Here is a 23252-nt window from a genome sequence, read left to right as displayed (position 1 = left end):
AGAGAATATTATGCTTAGTGAAATGTCAGAGAAAAGCAGATTCTAGACAATATCACTTAAATGTGGAATCTAAAAAATAATACAATAAGTATATATGCAAAACAGAATCAGACTCGGGACTTCCCTGGTGATCCAATGGCTAAGACTTCGTGCTCCCAGTGCAGAGGGCCTGGGTTCGATTCCCGGTCAGGGAACTAGATCTTCTATGCTGCAGCTAAAGATCCAGCATGCCGCAGCTAAAGATCCCACATGCCCACCACTGACTTGGTGCAGCCCAATAAATAGATAGTTAAAAAACAAAATGGGGACAGACTCACAGACATAGAAAACAAACTTGCGGTTACCAAAGGGTAGGAGGGACAAGTTTTGGATATGGAATTAGCAAACTACTATACATAAAATAAATAAGCAACAAAGATTTACCATATAACGCAAAGAATTATACCTATTATCTTGTAATAACCTTAATGGAATATAACCTGCAAAACCCTGAATCATTATACTATATACTTGAGACTAACACAATATTATAAATCAACAATACTTCAGTTTAAAAAATATATAAAAAGGGAAGAAAGAAAATGCAAATTACCAATATTAGGAGTGAAAGAAAGGACATCACTACAGAGCCTATAAACATTATAAGGATGGCAAGAATATTATGAATATCTTTGATATTATGAATAAACTTGATGACTAGGTGACAAATTTCTTGAAAGATACAAATTTACATAATTGACATAATAAATAGAAAATCTAAATAGTCATGCATCTGTTAAATTGAATTCATAGTTGACTTCAAAAACTCCAAGCCCAAATGTCTTAACTGTTGAATACTATCATATGTTTAAGGAAGAAATAATAACAATCTGGCACAAACTTTCAGAAAATAGAAAAAGAAGGAACACTTTCCAAGTCATTTTATCAGGTCACCATAACTTGAATCTAAAACAATACAAGGCCATTACAAGCCAAGTTCTGTCATATGCATAGATGCAAAAATCCTTAAGAAAATATTAGCAAATTGAATCCAGCAATAAATAGAAAGGATAATATTCCATGATCAAGTGAGATTTATCCTAGGAATGCAAATTTATTTAACACATGAAAATCAGCCAGTGTCATTCACCATATTAGCGATTTAAAGAAGAAAATTATAATACTTCAATAGGTGCAGAAAAGGCATTTTAACAGTCAGCAAGACTATCTAAAATTTCTTAGAGAGGTTACAGGAATCACAAACCATTGGGTCCAATATTGTCCTGGAGTTCTGGAGTGAGATTAGACTGGACAGGCAGGCCAAGATCTTACAGGACAGTACTCCACAGTGTATTGTATACTATTTTATGTTTACTCCTTCCTAGGGAAATAGTTATGAAAGCTGCCAATAGAGAGTTTTGCTTCATTTCTCTCTCAAAATGTAATTTATTCCTTTGGGTTTGTTTAGACTTCAAAATCTTTTCCTTGAGAATCTAATAAGTCATACAATCTGACTCTAACATTCCAACTCTAAAGGTTAGGGAAATGGAACAGAATGGGGGGTAAAAGTCTTGGAAAAAGACTAGTTTTATTTGATTAGTCAAACCAGTCAGTCACAAATATTTATTATTTTAGAAATTAAAATTTACAAATAATATTAATTTTTTTGAGATGGAGTAGTGTTGTGGTTGGAGTTTTAAAATTAAGTATACTTAATACTATTATACAGTCTTGCTGACTTTAGTACTTTTTAAATTTTGTAAATAAAAGCTCCAAAGCCATTTGACCCTGAAAAGGAGATCCTAGTACTCCTTTACTGCAAACAAGATAAATCTGTTTACACCTGATAGTTTCTGATGCCGATTCTCTAAATCATGTGAAAATGATCCTTGTTAGAATGGTCTTGAGACTAAATTCTGATATGGCCCCTTTCATCTTCAGTTTATTTTCCTAAGTGTAGTTATCTTATAAATATTGGGTCTCTCAGGGTGGAGTCTTCTTAACTAGATTTCTATTAAACAGACGACTTCTAATCTGCTAATCTCTCACTGATACAAGTGCTTTGCATAAAGTGGGTGTAGTGCTCAAAAGAATGTATTTATAGCCTGCCAGATAGGCTTTGTATTGATTTTTTTTTTTTTTTCAAAACACTTCACAAAGAAAGACCATTAAATCACTTTAGCAGCCGGCATTACACCCTATGAAGTGCTCCAACATCAGACCCTCACATCTCCCCAGGTGGCAGACATGGCCACCGAAACCTCTTCCAGAGACTGATCCCAAACCGAGAATTTGTAGATTGCTTAGATGAACCAAGAGAGCAAATTTGTTTTCCTGAAGCGCCTAAACTCCTTTTTAAAGCAGAAATACAATGTCTGGCAAATCTTAAAATTTCATCACAAACATCACTAGCATTTGATGTAGTCAGATGGTTTTTTGTTTATTTGTAAAGTTTCTTTATGAGAAAATTAAAAACTCACTATGGACAACTTGGAAGAAAAGTGAAAGGAAAAGGAAACCATTATCCATTGTCATGCTATCTAACATTTACACATTTTTGAGACTTTTTTTCCACAGAGCCCAGTCCCAGACTTCACAGCCTCATCATCATGTCAGCTGCTCCACCCATACACTATTCCAGATATATCCTATGGCTTCTTAGAATTAAAGATAATGGTATTTTCATGTGTGTTTGGCACACATGTGATGGCTTTAAACCCCTACAAAATCATCATTGTCAAACCTAGCTACATATTATAATCTTGTGTGCAGCACTTAAAAAATACAGAGATTCTTGGCCTGGCCTCAGATCACTGAATGCAGAATCAATGGGTTTAGCAGGGTCTATTGATTTTCATTTAAAAAGCAAAAAGAAAACTTTCAGTCTTTTGATTTACAGTTACCTTAGGAACCACTGCCCTAAAAAACATTACTGGATTTTTGAGAGAGGGAAATACTAATAATCCATAGCCCTCCAGTTAGTCTAGGCAAGGCTGAGGTGATGGGAGGGCTGCCCTGGGATGCAGTGAAGTCTAACTGATATCAGGCATATCTCTGTAAAACTCATTCTGCCAAGTTCATCCAGACAGGAAACTTCCAGTCTCTTTTTAGGAGGCTCCAGAAGTGCATCCCAGCAGACGACAGTTTGCTGACTATGTTGGCTTTCCTTGGTTTAATGGTTTTTGTTGTTCAGTTGCTCAGTCGTGTTTGACTCTTTGCAACCCCATGGGCTGCAGCACGCCATCCTTCCCTATCCTTCTCTATCTCCAGGAGTTCGCTCAAACTCTTTGAGTTGGTGATGCCATCCAACCATCTCATCCTCTCCCACCCTCTTCTCCTTTTGCCTCCAGTCTTTCCCAGCATCAGGGTCTTTTCCAGTTTGCCCAGTTTTGCTCAGTGAGGTTTTGTTCCTTATCCTGTATTTTTCAACTGTGTCTCCATCTCATTAAAGATGATGGAGCTCTGTAAGATTACCTAAACCTGAGAGAATACTGGAGTGAGTAGCCATTCCCTTCTCCAGAGGATCTTCCCGACCCAGGGATCAAACCCAGGTCTCCCGCATTGCAGGCTGATTCTTTATGGTCTGAGCCACCAGGGAAGTCTAAGAGAATACTAGGGTAACAGGAAGGGATCTTTTCCCATAAATATTCTAATTTTACAGACAAGAGAATAAAGGTATATAGGAAAATAAAGTAGCTCAAAGTTTACATGGCGAGTAAGTAACTGACCCTAGGATTCCTAACATTGCACAAAGTAAATCTTCCAGTTGGTAGCCAAAGTAGGGTTTGTTTGTTTGTAATAAACTTCATTACAGAACAGTTTCAGATTTATAGAAAATTTCTGAAGCTAGTTCAAAGAGTTTCCATATAACCCATGTTTCTTTTCCCATATTAGTAACATCTTACTTTAGTACAGCACGTTTGCTACAACATGTTAGTATATGATTATTAACTAAAGTCCATGCCGCCTGCAGTGCAGGAGACCTTGGTTCTCTCCCTGGGCCGGGAAGATTTCCTGGAGAAGGAAATGGCAACCCACTTCAGTATTCTTACCTGGGAAATCCCATGGACAGAGGAGCTTGGCAGGCTCCAGACACTGAGGTCGCAAAAGAATCAAACTTGAGTTAGCAACCAAACAACAACAATGTGCTTTATTCAGATTTTGTTAGTTTTTGCCTAATGTCTTTTTTCTTTTCTGGGGCTCCATCCAAGGTACCACATTTCATTTAGCTGTCATCTCTCCTTAGGCTCCTCTGATCTGACGCTTTCTCTGACTTTTCTTATTGTTTTTTGTTTGTTTTATTGGAACATAGTTGATTTGCCATATTGTATTAGTTTCAGGTATAGAGCAAAGTGATTCAACTATACTTATATGTGATATATAGGATTATTTTCCATTATAGCTTATTACTGACTTTCCTTGTTTTTGATGACCTGGACAGTTTTGAGGAATGCCCTTTAACTGCGACTTGTCTATTTTTCTCATGATTAGACTGGGATTGTGGGTTTTGGGGACGAAGACGTAAGTGCCAGTTTCCTCACTTCACATCTTACTTGTATAGTATCTGCGTCACTTATCTCTGTTGATGTTAACCTTGATCACTTGGCTGAGGAAGCGTTTGTCAGGTTTCTCTGACATAAAGTTCCTCTTTTTTCCCCTTTCCACACTGTCCTCTTTGGAAGGAAGTCACTGTGGACAGGCCACACTTAAGGAACAGGGAGTTAGATTCCACCTCCTTAAGAGCAGAGTATGTACCTATGTTATTTGGAATTACTTCAGTGTTTCCCTGTTCAAAATCCTGCAGTGGCTTCATGCCACATGTGGAATGGGATGGAAACTCCACCCCCTGATGAAAAGGCCCTTTGTGATCTGGCTCTCCCAGTTTATCTCCCACCCTTGCTTCACGGCTAACTCCCCTCCATCGGTACTGACTGAACACACCCATCTGGAGCACTATGGGCCTTCACCCTTCTCTCTGCCCAGCAAGCCCGAGCCACCAACCCCCACACCTTCAGCTGGCTGGCTTCCTCGGTTCACTGAGTCTTTTAAAACTACCTAATTTAAAAAGTCTTCTATTTTAGTTTATTCTGTTTCATCACCCTGTATTTCTTCATCAAATTTATCGCTACTAATGTCCTACGTATATATATTTCTTACCTTTCTTTCCCAGTGTAATGTAAGCTACATGAGGGTAGAAGCTGTATTCAGGCATCCCCAACCTACGAGCCATGGACCAGTACCTCCTGTCAGATCAGCAGTGGCATTAAAGTGCACAATAAATATAATGCACTTGAATCATCCTGAAACCATCCCCCCCACCTCCCCATTCCATGGAAAAATTGTCTTCCATGTAATGGTTCCTTCCGCCCGAAAAAGTTGGGGACCACTGCCTTATTCACTAATGCATCCCTAGTTTCTGGAACAGTATCTAACACATAGTAAGTGCTCAGGAAATATTTGTTGAATAAATGAATGAAATATTTAATTTTTCAAAGAAACCATCTGTAGGTCTCTTCTGGCTAAAGTATTCCATGTTTTTTAAAACTAATTTTCCGTCATTTTCTCTGGAGGCATTTTAGGAAGGGATACCTGGCTTCGTTTTGTTTTTTTAAGGAATACTGTGGTGTCTAAGATGGTCAATAAATAAAATCCCTACGTTTCTCTGTGATTTAATGTACCTTGACTAGGTTTGATATTTGTCTGAATGAAATAAGCCATCATTCAACTCTCTCCACTGGGGACTCTCCCCATTGTTACATCCAGGTGAAGGAGCTAGGGTGCAAGTTGCTCCAGGTGGGACAACTAAGGGTTTGAATCTTCTTCCACCTCTACTTTTTTGTGTGTGTTTTATAAATTTTTATTTATTTAGTTATTTTTGGCCATTCTGAGTTTTCGTTGCTGTGCATAGGCTCTCTCTAGTTGCAGAGATCAGAGGCTACTCTGCATTGTGGTGCACGGGCTTTGCGTTGCAGTGGCTTCTCTTGTTTTGCAGCACAGGCTCTAGGCACTCAGGCTTCAGTAGTTGTGGCACACAGGCTTAGTTGCCCCATGGCATGTCAGATCTTCCCAGACCAGGGATCGAACCAGTGTCCCCAGCAGTTAAGGCGGACTCTTGACCATTTCACCACCAGGGAAGCCCCCACCCCTACTTCTTTATGTTTGAGTAACAGTGCTTCTTGGTGCCAAAGAATATTGACTGGTTAGGAATCACTATTTTTTTAAGTTAATTTTTGTTGGCATATATATAGTTGCTTTTCAATGTTGTGTTAGTTTCTACTGTACAGCAAAGTGAATCAGCCACACATATACATATCCCCTCCCTTGTGGACTTCATTCCCATTCAGGTCACCACACTGCATTAAGTAGAGCTCCCTGTGCTGTATGGTATGTTCTCATTAGGAATCACTGTTGATAATCATTCTTGATTTGTGCATTAACTTCCTCTCTGACAGATGCTTCAGCATTGCAGTCAGACACTCAAAACTAAAAAGATTCTTTAGAAATGTCCAGTGAAATACTTTGGGGGTTTTGATTGCTTGTCATTATATGAAACCGGTTCCTTTCAGAGTTCATTTCCTCATCCATAATTTTCCTTGGTCCCACTCTGATAAGGAACCATTCATCTTAACTCCAGTCTTCAGGATTTGTAAATCTATTATTCATAGCAGGTTTAGTCTCAGGCTTGCCATTTTTCTGAGGTTCAGCTCAGGCTCTCACAAGACTATGCATAGACAATAGAGAGAACTTGCTCAGTTGGCCACTGGTCCACTCTTCCTGTAGGAAGAAAGATCACTTTTTTCCTTTTTAAAAAAGAGAAGTATCTGGTAATTTGATTTTTAAAAAAGCCTCCTATTCAGATTTGCTATGTGGTTTTACCTGTGTTTATTTAGGAAGTTTCACATGAAAAGAATTACTGATTGCATCTTTAATCCCTAGATAGGAAACAAGGTTTCTGCTTCATCATATATCATGTGTATACATGAAGTGAAGTGTAACCATACCAGAGCCTTCATTAGAGCTTCCACTGTGGCTAATCAATAAAAGGGAAATGTCACCTAGTCATCCCATTTTCATATTTTGGGTTGATTGACTTCCATATTCTTAAAGGAGGTAATCAGAGTCAAAAATGTCAGTGGATTTGAAAATCAACCGTAATGATTTCTCCAAAGATATTTAGATGGCCAGTAAGCTCGTGAAAGTATGCTGAACATATTACTCATTAGGAAAATAAAAATTGAATTCACAATGTGTGTGTGTGCTCAGTAGCTAAGTTGTATCCAACTGTTTGTGACCCTATGGACTATAGCCTGCCAGGCTCCTCTGTCCATGGAATTTTCCAGGCAAGAATACTGGTGTGGGTTGCCATTTCCTTCTCCAGGGGATATTCCAACCCAGGGATCAAACCTGTGTCTCCTGCATTGGCAGGTGGATTCTTTACCACTGAACCACGTAGGAAGCCCGAAATCACAAGGAGATAGATTTTATACTCTCTAGGATGACTATGGTCCAAAAAAATGGACAGTAACAACTGTTGGCAAGAAAGTAGAAAAATGGATCTCTCATATATTGCTAGTGAGAATATAAATTATTTGTATATTGTTAAAAGTGCAGCCATGTAGGAAACAGCCTTGGCAGTTCCTCAAAAGACAGTTACTATATAACCCTGTAGTTTCACTCTTATATACCCACCAAAATGAAAGCATGTCTCTATACAGAAACTTGTCCACAAATGCTCATAACAGCATTATTCAAAATAGCCCACTGAAATGGAAACAACCCCAAATGCCCATCAGTTGTTGAATGGATGGACAAAATACTAGCTATCCATATGGTGGAATATTATTCAACCATAAAAAGGAATAAAATACTGATACATGCTACAACATGGATGAACCCTGAAATCATTTGCTAAGTGAAAGAAGCTATACTTAAAAGATCACATATTGCATGAATCCATTTGTATGAACTGTCTAGAATAGGCAAACCCATAGATACAGAAAGTAGATTAGCAGTTGTCACGAGATAGTGGAGAGGGATGTGGGAAGTGACTGTGGGTTTCTTTTGGGGGTGGTAAAAATGTCCTGAAAGTAGATGCTGGTGATGGGCTCACAGTCTTATGAATATAGTTTCAAACCACTGAAATGTAGACTTTAAAAGGGTAAGTTTTAAAGCATGTAAATTATATCCTCATTTTTAAAAAACCCACAGTTTAGATACTTCATGTTCACTCGGATGGTTAAAACCAAAAAGACAATGACAGGTATTGGCAAGGATATGACGAAGTTGGAACCCTCCTTCACTGTTGCTGGGATTGTAAAATGGTTCAGCCACTTTGGGAAACAGTTTGACACTTTGTCAATATGTTAAATACAGAGTTACCATGTAACTTAGGAGTTCCACTCTTAGGTATTTAATCAAAGGGGATGAAAACACACATCAACACAAAGATTTGTACGTGAGAGTTCAGAGCAGCTTCATTTGTAATAACCAAAAGCTGAAAACAGTGGAATACTATTCAGCAGTTTAAAAAAAAAAAAAAAAAAAGGAAGGAACCCTGATTCATAGAGCAACGTGGATGAACCTCAGAAACATACTAAGTGGAAGCCAGAAACCAAAGAGTACATGTTGTATCATTCCATGTATATGTATATAGAAAAGGCAAAACTGTAGACAGAAAGCAGATCAGTGTTTGCCTGCTGTTGGAGGTGGGAGTCGTAGTTTACTACAAACTGGCATGAGGGAACTTTCCGTGGTGATGAAAAATGTTCTAAGATTGGACTGTGGTGCTTGGTTTGCATACCTTTAAATATACTAAGACTCATTGAGTTGTACACTTAAAATGGGTGGATTTTATGGTATGTGGATTATACCTCAAAAATCTGTTTAAAAAAAAAAAATCAGTCCATCTGGGGCTCTGGATATATTTGAATCAAAAACCAAAAACCTTTCTTCCTCACTCTAGACCCGTCCTCCCACTGACTTGAGCTTTAACTTTGATGCCAACAAACAACAAAGACAGCTTATTGCAGAACTTGAAAATAAAAACAGGTAAGAATGCAGAGAGAGGTCAAGCCAGTCTATAAGCCCAAGATTATCATGTAAGTATCTGATTCTTGTTTTCCTTGCAGTCTAGATGGGTTTTGACCACAAAGGAAGATTCCACCTCGGTTAAGATAGGCCAGCCCAAGTCTTGCCCTGGACACTAATTTGTGCTTGAACTCTGCATGCAGTTCATTCTGGCCGTCCACAACCCTGCTCACATGCCCTCGGGGAAATTCTTTTCCCCACCCAGTGTTCCCCTCTCACCATTCCTTTCTCCGCTCTACTCCGGGAGCCTCTGCTCTGTCTCGCCATCTCGTCCTGGCCCGTGATGCTGCATGCGACTGTTTGGTCTCTCACAGAAAAGCCATTTACAGGCTTGGAGCCCAAACAACACAACATCACGCACTGAAAAGACAGGAACCAGGATGGGGAGGTTGGACAGAACAGAACAGGCATCGTGGAGGAAGGGGCCACCATCAGCTCTCGGGGTAGGGGTTGGGGGTCAGGAGAGGAAGCGAGACGGAGGAAGACTTGAGGGAAATATGCACTAGACCTGCGTTAAGAGGCTACAAGTTTCCCCCAGAGAGGAACTGAGTATTCTAGTTGTCATTTTTCTTCTGTGGAGATTTTTCGAGTTTTTGAGGAGAAGATTTATATGACTTTTTCTACCACAAAGGGTTGTTTCATTGAGGAACTATCAAGTGTGGGTATTTTAAGATGACGTCCATTTCACGTCTTGGTTGTTCAGAAGCACTCAGAACAAGATAGAGGCAGCACTAGTGGAATAAAAACTTGTAACAGGAAAGAGAGAGAAAGAGACCGCTGTGAAGCATCACGTAGCCATCTCTTTCACCCACCCTGTCTATCTAGAGAGATCCTGCAGGAGATTCAGCGCCTCCGTCTGGAGCACGAGCAGGCGTCCCAGCCCACCCCGGAGAAAGCCCAGCAGAACCCCACGCTGCTGGCCGAGCTGCGGCTCCTGAGGTAAGTGAGCATCCTGCACCGCCATCCCCGTCACAACCTGCTCTGATAGGAGTTCATGTCTCAGGAAACCAAACTAGTGGGATAGGATCCGTTCATCCTTACATCTAGTCATGTTAAAACGAATAGCTGAAGCATTCCACTCATTCTGTTACTGCTTCAGATGTTTGAGTTCCTTTATTAATCATTCTGCGATCTCCTGCCTTCATTCCAGAACTAGGTAAACACCAGCCTCCAGCTCCACCCCAAGAAGAGCAGTGTTTATACTTCTGTGATTGTTTTAAGAAGCCCAGTGTGCTGCACTCCATCTTCTTATCTTGAAATTAGTCTGACTTTAGAGACCCTTGGCAAGGAATAATGCTCTCCCCGTCCTTCGAGTATGTTCTCTAGCACTTCATAGATCAGGAGTCCGTGGTGGGAAATCCCCTGAGATGTGAAACCAAGTGGGAATCCCTTACACTGTGGCTGTGGTACCTTCCAGTTCAGTTCAGTTCAGTTCAGTCACTCAGTTGTGTCCAACTCTTTGCGACCCCATGGACTGCAGCATGCCAGGCTTCCCTGTCCATCACCAATTCCCGGAGCTTGCTCAGAGTCATGTCCATCAAGTCGGTGACGCCATCCAACCATCTCATCCTTTGTCGTCCCCTTCTCCTCCTGCCTTCAATCTTTCCCAGCAACAGAGAAAAGGGTACCTTCCACTTCAACATAAACTCTTTCAAGGAGCGAGAGACCAAGGATGTGGGATCAGGATGGGGGTAGAGAGCAGCTTCAGCTCACACTTGGTGCTGTTTTCAGGGGAATGAAGGCATCTTCCAGAAGAGTATGACATGAGCACGATCAAGCAGCGTTGTGTGTGTGTATTAGTCGCTCCATCGTGTCTGGCTGTTTGCGACCCCATGGTCTGTCCATGGAATTCTCTAGGCAAGAGTACTGGAGTGGGTTGCCCTTCTCCTGGGGATCAACATTCATAGGGTCTTATTTCCTATCAGTCCTAGAAAGATGTGTGCACCTTCTTCCGTAAGTGAAGCCATTATGGAAACTAAATGAATGACTTGATTCTCACCAGACCTGTGGATTCCCAAACAGTGGATTCTTTCTTGCATAGGTTGTAACCTTTGGCATCCCACGGTCGATTTCTAATGTGCCATCACCTGGATTTCTACAGAGTTGAAAGTCTTTCCTTAGTTCTTCCTTTGATTTAGATCATTTAGCTTCCCAGCCATGATTTTGTCTCTTAAAGAATAGAGATGATTGTTTTTTTCTAATTATCCTTCTGTTTAGATTTATGTCATTAATAGATAAGTCATCAAGAATTTAAGCTGTGAAGAAGAAAATCTTTAGAGATACAGAGATTCCCATTCTCCAAAAAAGAAATTCATTTGAGTTTCTGAATTTAGTCGGGCTGAGATCTTAGTGGCTCTGGGTCCGCTGTCGCACATTTGGGAAATCAACACAGTTGGTGTCGTATCAGGAAGGACGGGAAAACAGAAGCTGCTGACTCGGAGCACAGCTCCGATAAGATACAGCTAGCTGCTTTCTTTCTCCACCTCAGCTCAGACACAGGTGACTATCTTGTATCTAGAAAAGCAAAAAACTGTCATACTTTAGTTTCACTGTTGCTGGGACTGGGAGTGCTGAAAGGGCTTCTTTATGCTAGAGAGATCTGAAAAAATCGTAGACCTAGAAGAATAGACAAAGGGCAGAATCCAGCGATGTGACATCAGGCAGTAAGAAGCAGGAATTCAATCTAAGTCCAAGGAAGGTCTAAATTCTGAGAAATCAGAAAGTATTTAATCTCAGAAGCAGCTTCTGTATCACTGAAAAAAAGGGACAGTTTAATAAAGTGTGCTAGAGCAATTGCTCATGCATAAGGACACACATATTGGCTTTCTTTCTCACACTTATATACAAAAAACACCGGCAGATGGATGAAACGTGGAGACAAAAATGTTAAAACTTCTAGAAGAAAACGTAGAAGAGTTTCTTTAGAATTTTGGAATAGAAACTAATTTCTCAGAATTACTAGCCATGAAAGAAGTTGGTAAATTCATCTAGATTAATATTACAAACTTTTGTTTATCACACGACGCATAAAGGTCAAGATTCATTTGTAGGTTCTGACATCCTTCTGGTTTTGATCTATGTATATGAATACAGGAACTGCCAATACCCAGTTAGTATAATAAAACAAGATAGAGAATTTTATCCTTAGGGTTAGTGGTTATGAATCCTGACTGCCAAAATTGTCTTTTCCCCCTTTATTATTTTTAGTGGTATATTTGTTATTATAATAATATATGAGACAAATGAGTAAGATATGAAACATAACGCTAAAATGAACACCCAGAAACCCACACCCTACTTGAGAATTCACATATTGCTAAAGCCATGTCATCTGTGTAAGTGCCCCCATCTTGTCTCACTTCCTTCTGCCTTCCCCGCCAGAGCTAACCTCTATCCAGAATTTGCTTTATCATTCCCTTGCTTTTTAAACAGTATTTTCAGATATGTCTGTATGTTCTCACAATAGAGTGTCTAGTTTTGCTTTCTGTTTTTTGAGCTTTATTGAAATGAAATTAACATACAGTCTTCTGGGACATTTTTCCCACTTAATATTGTTCTTTAGGATCCTTCCATGTAGTTGCAAGAATTAATAGCTGTAGTTCATTCATTTTTGCCATTTTTTATTGTAATTATTTGATGCTGCATAGCACAGAGAAAGAATACTGCATCCAGTCTTGGGGGTTCAGGGAAGAAAGACTTTCTAGAAAATTGAATGAGTCAACTCTTTATTGAGTTTATACCTGTGCTGGAAATTTAGGGAGTATGAATACAAGAAGACAATGATTCTATCTTAAAAATTTATAATCTTGTTTTGGAAACAAAACATAAAATAATTTCTAATCAACTAAGTAATACTGTACAATGTTAATGATAAGTAGTGTGGATATTAGAAGAAATTTGGAAGCAATTTGTCCCCCAAAGGTGGTGGAATTTGGGCTGAACCATGAAAGGTAGGTATGGTTTGAATGAAGTGTGGGACAAAACATTTAAGATTAGATACAGAGTTGGGCTTCAGCAAGATTCCCCAATAATATAACACATTTCAGAGAGAGGAAAGAATCTTGAAGCTAAGAATTTGTTTTCAGCCATCCAGTGAATTAATCTTTAGAGTGCCAGTAATGGGAGATAAAATTAGTTGGATAATTGAGACCAGATTCTGAGAGCCTTAAGTGATAGGTCATTGGAAATCCTTCGAGAGCTTCAAATAATGATTTCATTAAGTTCACGATGTTAATTGAGTCCACACTGGATGCATGATATTCTCTTAATCATTCAGTTTATGCAAAGATGAGTAAGGCTCATCCCCTGACCTCAAAGATTTTGCATCATGGTATGAATGACAGCAGTACAAGGTAAAATAAATTAAGTGCCCCAGAGGAGCACCGGTTGCTATAGTGATTAAATAAGCAGGATCCGATATCCACTGAAGTAATCAGGAATAGTTTCCTGAAAAGAGTGACGTTTAGGATGGACACTAAGGAATAAATAGTATTTGGAAGAGAGCAGGGGAGTACTGAGTTGTAAAGTGATGCCATCTGCTTAGGAAAAAGTGAACCATGGCTGGACGTCCAGTCACAGAAGAGAAAGGGCAGTAAGGAAGTGAGGATAAAATGTAGGTAGAGTTTGTAGCAGTATTCTCTCTGATAGAAGTATAGTGTGAGCCATCTGTGTACTAAACTTTTTCTAACAACCATGTTGAAAAACTAAAAGGAAATAGGTGCCATTAAAACTTCTTTTATTTAACCTGCCTAATCTAAAATATGATCTTTTCAATATTTAATCAACATTAAAAATTATTGTGATATTTTACTTTAATTCACACTAAGTTTTTAAATCCAGTGTGTAAGTTACACTTACAGTACATCTCAGTTCAGACTAGTGGCCAATGGCTATGCAGGGCAGTCAGTGATGCTAGAAATTCTACTGTTCAGATTATTACATGAGATGATGAAAGGAGTATAGCTTTCCTTTGAGTAGCATTGTAAAGGCCACAGAATGCTTTCATGTCCATCATCTTACTTAATCTTCAAGATAGTGCTGCTGTAGGGACTTCCTGGTAGTCCAGTGATTAAGACTTCAGCTTCTAATGCAGGGAGTGTGGGTGCAATCCCTGGTTGGGGAGATCAGATCCCGCAAGCCTTACCACCCAAAAATTAAAACATAAAACAGCAGCAATATTGTAACAAATTCAATAAAAACTTTAAAAATGATCCACATCAAAAAAGCTTTTTAAAATTTTACTGTTAGTAATTTGTTATTAGTTCCATTTTAGAGAAGAGAAAACTGAGACTCAGACAGGTTAAGTGACTTGTCTAAGGTTGCATAGTGAGTAAAATGGTGGGCCTCAATCTCTTGATTTATATTCCAGTGCTTTTTCCCAGTCATCATAGATGAAATCAGGATTAGTCAAGCTAGGAGAGCATTGCATGTGTGAGATGAAGCATACTTGGATAAAGTCCAAGAAGCAAGAATAGAAAGATAGACACGTGATATTCAGGAATCATCTGAATTGGGTACCTGATGAAATCTAGGAAATGAACGGGAAAGTATCAAAGAGTATCAAGTTTTTTAGCCATAAAAGCTTAGAAGAAAAAGTAGGAGAGATGGGGAAATTGAGAAAGAGAACCATTTAAGAAGGAAAGTCTTAAGTTTGGGTTTGGACAGGTTGACCTAGACTTGATGGCATGAAATCTGTCCTCAGGGAAACCAAGTTCTCTGAGACAGAGTCATCCTCAACTCTGTCACACTTTCTGAGCCTGATGGGTGGTTCTGGGAGCACTGACAACTGAATCCCATCTTATCTGAGCAGTTTTCACACATTTTTCTCCACTGTTAATTTAAATTTGAACTAATTTGTATAAAGTATTTGACTTCCTGAAGAATTTTAAAAATGACTTTAATAATATTAACAATACTCTTTTGCTCTACAGCAATGTATACTTTCGAAGGCAGTTTTACATGCTATTCTCATAGCAGTAAAGTGGGCAAAACAGATATATCACCATTTTATATGTGCAGTATCAGAGCTTCATCTCTTCATTTCTCATGAACGTTTCCTTTCTGACAGGCAGAGGAAAGATGAACTGGAGCAGAGGATGTCAGCATTGCAGGAGAGCAGGAGGGAGCTGATGGTCCAGCTGGAAGGGCTGATGAAGCTACTGAAGGTAAGACCAGCGGCTGGGCTCCTCCTCCCACCTCAGTTCTTCTTGTCCATCTTCACCCCCAGCTCAGCTTCTGCCTTCCCTGTGATGTCAGAACAGGATGAGGCTAAAGGGTTAACTATTTAAAGCCCAATTACAAAAAATTAGTAACCAGAACCAGAGTGATGTGCTTTTATGAATAAATAAGAATGTTTATAAATAAGATATTAGCTATATATAAATGAGTATTTCTCAATTATATAAAGTTTCTTTTAAGACAAAGCTTCAAATAGTGTACTTGCTTACTTACCAAATATTGTGTGCTATTTTAATAAGCTATTAAAATAGCTTATTAAGAGGCTATTATAGAGGCTGCTGCTACTGGTAAGTCATTTCAGTTATGTCCAACTCTGTGTGACCCCAGAGACCGCAGCCCACCAGGCTCCCCCGTCCCTGGGATTCTCCAGGCAAGAACACTGGCGTGGGTTGCCATTTCCTTCCCCAATGCATGAAAGTGAAAAGTGAAAGGGAAGTCACTCAGTCGTGTCTGACTCTTCGTGACCCCTTGGACTGCAGCCCACCAGGCTCCTCCAACCATGGGATTTTCCAGGCAAGAGTCCTGGAGTGGGGTGCCATTGCCTTCTACATGCTTGCTGCTGCTACTGGTAAGTCATTTCAGTTATGTCCAACTCTATGTGACCCCATGACGGCAGCCCACCAGGCTCCGCCGTCCCGGGGAGTCTCCAGGCAAGGACACTAGAGTGGGTTGCCATTTCCTTCTCCAATGCATGAAAGTGAAAAGTGAAAGTAAAATCGCTCAGTCGTGTCCAACCCTTTAGCGACCCCATGGACTGCAGCCTACCAGGCTCCTCCGTCCATGGGAGTCAAACCAACCTAATCAAACCAACTCTAATTGATAATTTTGCTCTATTAGGAGCAATAAAATAGCAGATAGCTCTAGGTTTGGTATATTGGGGCTTGACAAAATATAGAATAATTTCAGTCCTCACTACTTTTTATTGAAAAAGATATTACAGCACCCATACCCTAGAGCAAAGGCATGCTTGGCATTTAAATGTCCTCACCTGGACAGCTTGCCTGGCACTGAGTGGAAATATTTACCAGCCCTGTAGCAGCAATACCAGGATACATTTGTTTATGCTGTAAATTCCTACTGTGTTTCTGTCTATACTCTGAAACCATTGTATTTCATGGTATGTCACAGTTAGAAGCCAGAATGGAAATCCCAGTGTGTAGTACCTCAGAAGCCAGGCTAACGGGGTGGATTTAATCCTGTGATAAGGTGAAGTCATTAAAGGCTTTGAAAACAATACTTTAGGAAAATGTACACAGCAGGTCAGTAAGAGGAGAAACTAAAGGATAATAGGAGGCTAGTGAAATCATTGGCTTCCCTGGTGGCTCAGACGGCAAAGCATCTGTCTACAATGTGGGAGACCCAGGTTCAATCCCTGGGTTGGGAAGATCCCGTCCCCTGGAGAAGGAAATGGCAATCCACTCTAGGACTATTGCCTGGAAAATCCCATGGACAGAGGACCCTGGTAGGCTACAGGCCATGGGGTCATAAAGTGAAATCATTCAGGCCTGGAGTGACAAGGGTCTGGACTTGGAGGGGAAATCCAGGAACAGGTCAGCTGAAAGACTTTTCTTCAACTTCATCATCAGCCTGTCCTTTAATAATAAAGCTCGTGGTATTAGCAGCTTGGGTAAATGGAGTGTTTGTGTTTTGAACTGACTTTTGGCTTGCTTGAGAATCATTTCTTTTAGTCTTGAGCTAAGTTTTTTCTAGCTTTGGTCCTGGGTATTAGGGTATTTGGAGACATGTTTCTACATTAACCCTGTTAGCAGGATTTCTCCTGAGAAATTGTCTAAATGGGTCTTGTTCAAAGAAAACCTTATGCCTACAACCTGGCCCAGATCCATCAAATAGCTGTCAAGTACCCAACTAAGCAACCCAGTCACCCACTCAAGAGAGCAGGGGCGAACTTAAACACATTGGGCCGGTGCAATATCTGGAGCTACACAGGGCTGTGAAAGCTCTACCGTTGTGGGGTTAGTCCACCCAAAGGACAGGAGGTTATGGGGGATTTACCTCCCTTTCAGAAAAATGTTCTCAGATATTACCCAGAACATAAATGGGAAGGTACCCCAGGGTGATTTTTGTAAAAGGCAAAAATGTTTATGCAAACTGAAGGGAAGTCAGAATGCATTTCCCCTAAGTATCACAGAAAGCTTTCCCATCAGCTGATGGGCCTTCGTGTTCCTCAGAGTTCCTGGCCCTGGTCCCGTGTACATTACCCTGACCTTGCTATGTACCCCTAAGCAGAGGGAGCTGATACCCGCAACTCTGTTCCCAAACCCTCTGTTTCTTTGTATTTCCAGCTGTTGTCTTTTAATTACAATTTCAGTAAAATAAGCAGGACCTCACTGCTCTGTTTTGTAGGATCCCCTCCCAGGTTCTTAAATGTCTTATCATTATCCATCTGACGGGCTGTGGTCATTCAAAAAGGGAGAAAGGATTTGAAAACATAAACCAGGAATGTCATCTTTTTTAATCCGTCGATTAAAATTCACAGTTGAAAATCTCAGACCTTGTGTGTCCAGCTTCCTAAAAGGGTTATAGCATAATCTTAATTTGTGTATTATATGCACTCCTAAAAGGTTATGCATAGGAATCATTGACTTCTATTAAAATCTCAAAGATGTTTTCCTACTATGAAAACCACATTTACCAACAAATAGTAAAAGTACCCTTCAGAATTCTAATTTTAATTTCAAAGGACTGTCTTGCTTTCATTGATGTTCAGTCCGCCCTCATTTAGTGCCCTCATAAAACAGCTGTAGGTAGTTAGTCAGATGGACAGTTGAGCCATATGATCTGGGATACTCATGAATTAAAATATACCACACAGTAAGTTTCTATTTCACATGGAATTCTTTAATTTTATTGTTCCAGGGAAATACTATATACTGTGTCTGTTTATCTGAAAATTGATAATTTGAAGAAGCGTACATGTGAAGTGTCACCATTGTTTGTTAATTCATTCAGCAAAAATCGTAAATTTGGGGGAGGGGGGATAAGGCAGGGTAAAAACCATTTATTTAGCAGAAACGTATTGAGTTCCTAAGAGTCCTGTTCAGCTACGTGGTATATAATGGTGACTAAGACTCAGTCCCTGTCTCCAGGGAGTATCAGGCACCTCCTTATTGTTGTTTTTTTCCAAATGACGTAATATAGACTGACACTCAAGTACCCATGTTTCAGAATGTATCTTTTCTTTACGTTTTTTCCCTCGATGAATGAGTCTATATGGAGAACCTCTACCTCAAACTTCCTATTTGATCCAGAAATAGTTGGATGTTGGTGTTTGTTTCTAAATCATGTTCCCAATATTTTTCTGCCCCTTTTTCCATTTTTCCAATATTGCTTTTGAAATACATTTACCAAATGAATTCTGTAGTTTAAAATTTTAACCTCATTTGCAAATGAGATTTGGAATATGAATTTTTAAAATATAGATGGCAGTAACTACAATGGCTGTGGCATTCCTCTGGCCACTGAGCCAGATATCCCCCACATGGATGGGTCTCCCATATTTTCAGGTAACTGGAGCAATCCTAGATTTGTACTTTATAATTAAGGCATTGTTACTCCCCTTTAAATCAACTTGGCTCCTATGCCTGACTTGTCATCAGTCAATCTTTATGGACCCCAACTAATTGATATCAAGAAGGTTCTAAGACTTTATATCTGACCTGTTTATTATGTTGACAGAGCCTTTATCTGATTAACTTTGGTGAATTTGGATTAAACAGCATCCTAAGTAACACTTAACCAAAGTCTCTGCCAATCCCAATGCACATGGGGGCTCTCTGAGTCCTAGAAACACTGCCCTGTCTACTCAGCCCATCCTAACCTGGCATACATCTACTGCAAATTATCACGATCTTATGTCGTTAGATAAATTTTATAGAGCAGAGTCACAAATGTGCAAACATGAAACTTTGCTTTCTGAACTTCCCTATTTTGTTGAGCCACAGTGATGTTGTCTTCAATACCCAGCCTGGAGAAAGCAGTAAGAATAAGGTATCTTAGAAGCAGTTCTAAGACATTATATACTGGTCTTTTGATCTCAGATGCAATTCCAACTTGTCAGGATTGCTCTGTCCCTCCCCTGCAAATTTCCATTTCAACATTTAATGCCAGCAGTAAACACATTTTGAATTGTTTAATAACTCTTCTGTGGCTGTTTGCCTTGCCGGATGAATGGGAGAAAAGTGTGCTGCCTCACAGGGAAGCCTGACTAGGCAGGAAGGACGTTACCCAACTGTAAAACTCTAACCCCTTCTAACTGGAGCCATGCATACCAGATGCAAAAGCTGGAAGATGCTAACTTCTTCAGGTGAACTCAGCTAACACTCAGGCCCCTCTTTGCCTGGGTGCTTGTGGTTCTAGGTTTGGCCAGGCATCTAGCAGCTGGGGCTTTGATAACGAAGAATATCTTCCGGTGCTGAACTGGAGTTTCCTCAAGAGATTGTTGGTGCTCATATAATTTCCAGTGCATGTCTCTCCCTTGCAGGAATAAAATGACTCTCTCCAGATTCTTACTGTTCCTCTCCCTTTTATAATTCCTTGTCTTTACTGAAATCATTCTCACCATTGCTCCCAGATCTGCAGACTGAGAATCACTTATCTATTCCCAAGACTTCCTACACACATATTTAGTAAAGACAGTCTGCACGGATGGATCCAATTTAAATGGAACTATTGCAACAGCTTTTAGATTTGTGTATTTGAGCAAAGAGCAGAGGTGTCATGACCACAGTTACCCATCATGAGGCACAGAAAAAGGAAGCGAAGAGACCCATTAAAAGAGTAACTTAGAAGCACAAGACTGAAGAGAGAGGAACTCAGAAGTGTTTATCTCCTCCTCGCTGTGCTTCGTTCTTCAGTGTCTACAGCGGCCTTCTGAGAGCTAAGGGTTAGGAAAGGCCTTCTCTGAGTATCATCACTGTAAGGCTCTAAGAGACAGAGACCATACCTTACCTTCATGTTTCTAGTACTTCATGCATAGGGAGGAGTAAACGAACCTGTGTTGGAGTAATGAGACAGCCAGGTCAAGAACTCTCTTTGAAAAGCCTCTTAGCACCTTGAAGCAGTTTCCAGTTTAGAGGGGGAAGGGAAGGGGATGCATGTGCATCCTTGAGAAGGACCACAAAGTGACCAAAAGCTCCACATGTGGAAGAGAGGAGACCAAATAAAAGAGTCTGTGGTCAGATGGAATCTCTAGTGTCTAGGAAGTTCTTAAGAGCACTAGTTCTCAAACTAGCAGGATTCAGAATCCGCTGAAGGGCTCATGAAACAGTGCTGCCCTCGCCCCCAAGGATTTTGATTCTATTGGTCTAGGGGGATACGGGGCAAAGCACGCATCTCTAACAAGTTTCCAGGTGATGCTGCTGCTGCTTGGTCTGTATTCTGCACTTTGAGAACCACTGGCATAGAGATGTGTATCTAAACACATGTGAATATTGTGAATGGTGAAACAGAATGATCATTGAGCTTTTGAGTCATGGTTGAGCTGCTTCTTTCAGTTCACCTCAAATAGTGATGTAACCCTGGGCAAGTCAGGTCTTTTTTGTGTATAAAAGGGGAAGTTGGACTAGAGGCTTTATGAGGTTCTTTCCTTCTAACTCTAGAAGTTAGCATTTAAAGAACTGGATGTGGCATAAACTTGCCATTTGCACCGTCCACCTGATGACGCTCTGATGGTGGTCAGGCTCTTGGGTCTCTGAACCCAGGGGCTGACCTGGTTTGCCCTGTTCTGTCACTTTTTTCCAGATGTTGGTGGTGATGGGCATTAATTTCTCTCCTTTTTTCCCTCTACTGTTTTTTTCATCTTCACCACCTCTAGGAGGAAGAGCAAAAACAGGCAGTAAGTGAACTTCAGAATTCTCCACCTCTTGCTTCCTTTGCATGTTCTTCTTTTTCTCATGTAACTGTTGCATACTTTCTCCTCTCCTCCCTGCATCCAGATCATTTCTGCAGTTGGTCTTGTGTACAGCCCTCATCAGTTCTCTCCCTGGTGTTGTCAAATGGCCTGAAAGCCCTCGTCATGTTTACCTAATAGTGCATGTTCTTATTTGAAACCAGAGCTTGTTGAATTTGTCTTCAGAGTACACATCTATTGTGTTTATTTAAATATGCATGATTAGCCAGGCTATAATTGCACTTATGTTCTCTGCCGCTTCATGATTAGGGTGACTTTAATTGCTTGAAAAAACTTTCAGGATGGTGGGGGTGACCTCGGGGCTGAATACTATGTTGTGAATGACTGTGCATGAAGATGTGCATCAAAGTTCCTTTGATAACTTTAGATGTTCTTTAGTCTTAAATAGTCTTCTCGGTGTTCCAGCTCCAGCAGCCTTCTTAACAAAGTTACCAATGAAAGCTAAGTGGTTGATCATGCTGTAAGTGATTTCCTGTTCAGAACTACTCCAGCGGGATCTCTGGTTTTTCTGAGCTGCTTGGTGTTTAGGGAAGGTTTATGTTTGTTTTTATTTTTCCTGATAGCCACTAACCCACATTGGAATCAACCGAGGGTATATCAACAATGGTAACACCATATGTTTATATAATATAGTCAGGTTTTCAAAGCATACATTTTTTTATACAAGCTAAACCTGATTTTTAATTTAACCTCAAGGCTTTTTTTTTTAAGTGAAATATGTCATTCAGTGTACTCATTTCTTATTCAAATATCCTCATTTCTTATTCAAAAAGCAAATTTATCCATGTTTTAAATTAAGAATATGAATATAAAACATTATATTTACTATTATTTCCAGTTAAGAGAGCAATGGAATCATAGGGAAAGGATGGAAGAGGTGAGTAATGAGGGGAGGAGGCAAGAAAAGAGAAAAGGAGACTGTCAAAAAGAGGGAAAGAAGACAAAGATGAAGTCAGAGTAGGCAACAAGCCCATACATCTCAATAGCTTTAAAGTAACAAAATCTTGTTTTTGTCTTTGCTTTATTTGTTTTGTGTTTTCCTCACTTACACATCATGCATTACTTTCATCCTATGGCACCTTTGTATCACTGGGAACATTCACATGGGCAAAGCAGTAAATGATCAGGATGGAAGGTCAAGCCCAGCCCTTAAATGCTTTTCCCAAGAAGTGACACATATCACTTCTACTCTGTTCCATTGGTCAAAGCAAGACATATGACCACACTTAATTTCAGGGAAGTATGATCCTACAATAACAAACAATAGAATGGGAAAGATTAGAGATCTCTTTAAGAAAATTAGAGATACCAAGGGAACAGTTCATGCAAAGATGGGCACAATAAACGACAGAAATGATATGGACCTAATAGAAACTGAAGATATTAAGAAGAGGTGGCAAGAATACATAAAAGAACTACACAAAAAAGATCTTCATGACCCAGATAATCATGATGGTGTGATCACTCACCTATAGCCAGACATCCTGGAATGCGAAGTCAAGGCTTTAGGAAGCATCTATGAACAAAGCTAGTGGAGGTGATAGAATTCCAGTTGAGTAATTTCAAATCCTAAAAGATGATGCTGTGTAAGTGCTGCACTCAATATGCCAGCAAATTTGGAAAACTCAGCAGTGGCCACAGGAATGGAAAAGATCAGTTTTCATTCCAATCCCTAAGAAAGGCAATGCCAAAGAATGCTCCAACTACCGCACAGTTGCACTCATCTCACACACTAGCAAAGTAATGCTCAAAATTCTCCAAGCCAGGCTTCAACAGTACGTGAACTATGAACTTCCAGATGTTCAAGCTGGATTTAGAAAAGGCAGAGGAACCAGAGATCAAATTGCCAACATCCGCTGGATCATCGAAAAAGCAAGAGAGTTCCAGAAAAACATCTACTTCTGCTTTATTGACTATGCCAAAGCCTTTGCTTGTGTGGATCAAAACAAACTGGAAAATCCTTAAAGAGTTTGCAATACCAGACCACCTGACCTGCCTCCTGAGAAATCTGTATGCATGT

At 40.0% G+C, this 23252-nt stretch overlaps 1 protein-coding gene across 6 annotated transcripts in view; it reads left to right on the top strand.

Moving 5' to 3' along the window:
- The window catches only part of DTNB (dystrobrevin beta), a 241721-nt gene that overhangs the window by 186685 nt on the left and 31784 nt on the right, over nucleotides 1–23252 (top strand). For 4 of the 6 annotated variants that reach the window (XM_070379236.1, XM_070379235.1, XM_070379233.1 and 1 more), the window contains exons 13-16: nucleotides 8942–9027; nucleotides 9892–10005; nucleotides 15134–15230; nucleotides 21137–21157. In XM_070379236.1, coding sequence (XP_070235337.1) covers nucleotides 8942–9027; nucleotides 9892–10005; nucleotides 15134–15230; nucleotides 21137–21157 — 318 coding nt within the window. The remainder of the gene's footprint in view (nucleotides 1–8941; nucleotides 9028–9891; nucleotides 10006–15133; nucleotides 15231–21136; nucleotides 21158–23252) is intronic. The other 2 variants (XM_070379234.1, XM_070379232.1) reach the window with 1 other exon arrangement.

Source organism: Bos mutus, chromosome 11, assembly GCF_027580195.1.
Source record: "Bos mutus isolate GX-2022 chromosome 11, NWIPB_WYAK_1.1, whole genome shotgun sequence".
Lineage (NCBI taxonomy): Eukaryota > Metazoa > Chordata > Mammalia > Artiodactyla > Bovidae > Bos > Bos mutus.
Note: the sequence above shows the minus strand (reverse complement) of the source record. Positions and strands in the feature narration are given on the sequence as shown.